Here is a 3,903-nt window from a genome sequence, read left to right on the forward strand (position 1 = left end):
AAAAAAAAAAAAAAAAAAATACTTTATCATGTATCTCTAAAAGATAATTTTGGTTTTCTTTGAGACAGGACCTTGCTCTGTGGCCCAGGCTGGAGTGCAGTGGCTCGATCTTGGCTCACTGCAACCTCCGCCTGCTGGACTCAAGTGATCTTCCCAACTCAGCCTCCCGAGTAGTTGGGACTACAGGCACGCGCCACCATGCCCAGCTATTTTTTAAAATTTTTTTCATAGAAATGGGGTTTCGCCATGTTGCCCAGGCTGGTAGCCCACAATAGTTGGGCTTCAACCAATATCTATTGGTTGAATAAACCAGTTTGTTTATTGGCTAGAAATTGTCACAGTCTAGGCCAGGCACAGTGGCTCATGCCTGTAATCCCAGCACTTTCTGAGGCTGAGGTGAGTGGATTGCTTAAGGCCAGGAGTTCGAGACTAGCCTGGCCAACATGTAAAAACCCCGTCTCCACTAAAAATACAAAATTTAGCCAGGAGTGGTGGTGTGCGCCTGTAATCCCAGCTGCTTGGGAGGTTGCAGCATGAGAATCACTTGAACCTGGGAGGTGAACATTACAGTGAGACGAGATGGTACCACTGCACTCCAGCCAGGGTGACAGAGCAAGACTCTGTCTCAAAAAAAAGAAATTTTTCAATCTAGATTTTGCTGGTTGGGTTCCTTGGAGTTTTTCAACTTATTCTTTATTTAATGTGAATTGGTAGTTGGGTCTAAAGGACAGGTCCAATCAGATTTAGGCTTGAATTAAGAATATTTGTTAAGTGGTTTTATACCCCTCCATATTCTTAACATAAATATATCTCCTGTTAAACTGGGAATTTTTTAAAAATTAAAGGGTTCCTTGCAATAGGACTTAGAAAAATGTGTATTTATTTAAGTATATACGGAGTAAATTGACTTTCACAGCCAGTTGTATTGGCCTGAATTATTGGGAGTAAAAATGTGCATTCATAATGACAATGCAAAATCATATATTTGCTTGAAATCACAGAGGACCTTGAATTTTCTGAAAATTGTGTTGATACTCATAGTTAATAGTTAACTCTTATGAGTAAGGCACATGGTAAACAATGACAAAGCATTAAATGAGCTGCTCTTCTGATTGTAGCAAGTTTAATGGCAATTTCCATTTTGTTTTATTTACTAAAGTATACTTATGAGACAGGGCATGGTAACTTACTCCTATAATCCCAGCACTTTAGGAGGAGGAGCAGGAAGGATTGCCTGAGCCTGGGAGGTCAAGGCTGCGTGAGCTGTTATGCAACTGCACTCCAGCCTGGGGGACAGAGTTAAACCCTGTATCAAAAAATAAAATAGGCCAGGTGTGGTGGCTTATGCATGTAATCCCAGAACTTTGGGAGGCCAAGGCAGGTGGATCACCTGAGGTCAGGAGTTCAAGACCATCCTGACCAACATGGTGAAACCCCATCTCTACTAAAAGTACAAAATTAGCCTGGTGTGGTAGTGCATGCCTATAATCCCAGCTACTTGGGAGGCTGAGGCAGGAGAATTGCTTGAACCCAGGAGATGGAAGTTGCAGTGAGCCGAGATCATGCCACTGCACTCTAGCAGAAAGAGACTCTGTCTCATAAAATAAAATAAAATAGGCTGGGCATGGTGGCTCACTCCTATGATCCCAGCACTTTGGGAAGCTGAGATGGGAGGATTGTTTGAGCCCAGGAATTTGAGACCAGCCTGGACGACCCAGTGAAACCCCAAAACCCCATCTCTACCAAAAAATGATACAAAAATTAGCCAGGCCTGGTGGCTCCTGTGGTCCCAGCTACTTGGGAGGCTGAGATGGGAGGATCATTTGAGCCTAGGAGGCAGAGGCTGCGGTGAGCTGAGATTGCACCACTGCACTCCAGCCTGGGTGACAGAGTGAGACCCTGTCCCTATTTAAAAAATGAGATGTGCACTTACAGCCTTTATATATGATTCTTAACTTTTCTACAAAGGTAATTTGAGCACAACCTAGACATCTAAATTACAATGTTACCATTCCCTTTAACAAATGTAATTCTATACTATTAGGTTATCTCATATCACTGGCAAGCTATATGTCTTTTTTCTTTCTAGCCAGGACTAAAAGAAGTGGTAGAATCCTGTCGAGGAAAAAATCTATTTTTTTCTACCAATATTGATGATGCCATCAAAGAAGCTGATCTTGTATTTATTTCTGTAAGTATTTTCCTTTGCTCTGTGAATTTTAATGTATTCTTGTCTATATAAAAGTTTCATCATACTTTAATAGTAAATCCATTGATATTAAGCCTCGACATTGCTGAGTATAGAGTTGTCCAGTTGAATTTTGGTTGTCACTTTGTCTAACAGTTCACAAAACCTCATAATCATCTGGTCAAATATGTCATTTCAAGTCATTGAACAAGTAAACTCAAACAAGGTTCTGAGATTTAGAACTAGGAAATGGGTGGGTGCGGTGGCTCACGCCTGTAATCCCAGCATTTTGGGAGGCCAAGGCGGGCGTCAAGAGATCAAGACCATCCTGGCCAACATAGTGAAAACCCATCTCTACCAAAAATACAAAATTTAGCTGGGCGTGGTGGTGTGCCAGTCCAGCTACTCAAGAGGCTGAGGCAGGAGAATTGCTTGAACCTGGGAGGCAGAGGTTGCAGTGAGCCGAGATCGCACCACTGCACTCCAGCCTGGCAATAGAGCGAGACTCTGTCTCAAAAAAAAAAAGAACTAGGAAATGCTGGTAACATGAAAGCACACGTAATGATAGTATATTTCATATTATCATTATTTCTTGTTTCCACTGGTTGGCAGAGGTGAGATGAAGAAAATCAATTTGCAAACTTACAGGCATCTCCTCTCTAAATGAATTTTACATTAATTGTTTGTAACTTGGCATATGTTGGTTAGATTATCAGGCTAACCAACAGACACCTTTACCTCATAATATGGCTTTATAATGAAAAAAACAGAACCAACACTTGAGATTAAACTCTAGTAATCCACTATTTGAACCAAAGCAACTTACATCTTGTTGTCCTGGTAACCATCTATTCAAATATTCTGTATGTAATGATATAGCTATCACCAGTTGGAAGCTGAGTGACAGTGTTATATGACTTAAGATCTTTATGAGCTGGGCATAAGGGCTCATGCTTGTAATCCCAGCCAGCACTTTGGGAGACCAAGGCAGGTGGATCGCTTGAGCGTAGGAGTTTGAGACCAGTGTGGGCAACATGGTGAAACCCTGTCTGTGATTAGCTGGCCGTGGTGCTATGTGTCTGTAGTCCTGACTACTTGGGAGACGGAGGTCGGAGGATTGATTGAACCCCGGACATTGAGGCTGCAGTGAGCCATTATTGTACCTTGCACTCCAGCCTAGGTGACAGGAGACCTTGTCTCAAAAAAAAAAAAAAAAATCAGTCTCTTCTTTTTGACCTCCTTAATAATTTCAGAGAAATCGATGCATGCAGCTTCTATGATTTACCTACCCATCCCCTATTTAAACTATTTTAACTTGCAGAAAGTTAGAGTAGAGGCATAAAAAAAAAAAGAAAATATTTTGGAGTAGCTAGGTACCTGGAAAAAAATCAATGAATTACTTAGTCTAATTTTTAGGTGACCAGAGCCTGGAATGGTAATAGAAGAATTTTCTGCAGAAAGGACATTTAAAAATAATCTGTTTTTGAATGCCAGACAGGAATTATTTTGTAGTGATCAGTTTTCTTTTTTTTTTGAGACGGAGCCTCGCTCTGTCACCCAAACTGGAGTGCAGTGGCCGGATCTCCGCTCACTGCAAGCTCCACCTCCCGGGTTCATGCCATTCTCCTGCCTCAGCCTCCTGAGGAGCTGGGACTACAGGCGCCGCTACCACGCCCAGCTAATTTTTTGTATTTTTAGTAGAGACGGGGTTTCAC

At 41.8% G+C, this 3,903-nt stretch overlaps 1 protein-coding gene across 1 annotated transcript in view; it reads left to right on the forward strand.

Moving 5' to 3' along the window:
* Window positions 1–3,903, forward strand: part of UGDH (UDP-glucose 6-dehydrogenase) — a 31,976-nt gene that overhangs the window by 10,660 nt on the left and 17,413 nt on the right. Inside the window, exon 3 of the mRNA XM_011949149.1 lies at window positions 2,090–2,191. Coding sequence (XP_011804539.1) covers window positions 2,090–2,191 — 102 coding nt within the window. The remainder of the gene's footprint in view (window positions 1–2,089; window positions 2,192–3,903) is intronic.

Source organism: Colobus angolensis, unplaced genomic scaffold, assembly GCF_000951035.1.
Source record: "Colobus angolensis palliatus isolate OR3802 unplaced genomic scaffold, Cang.pa_1.0 Scaffold29, whole genome shotgun sequence".
Taxonomy (NCBI): Eukaryota; Metazoa; Chordata; class Mammalia; order Primates; family Cercopithecidae; genus Colobus; species Colobus angolensis.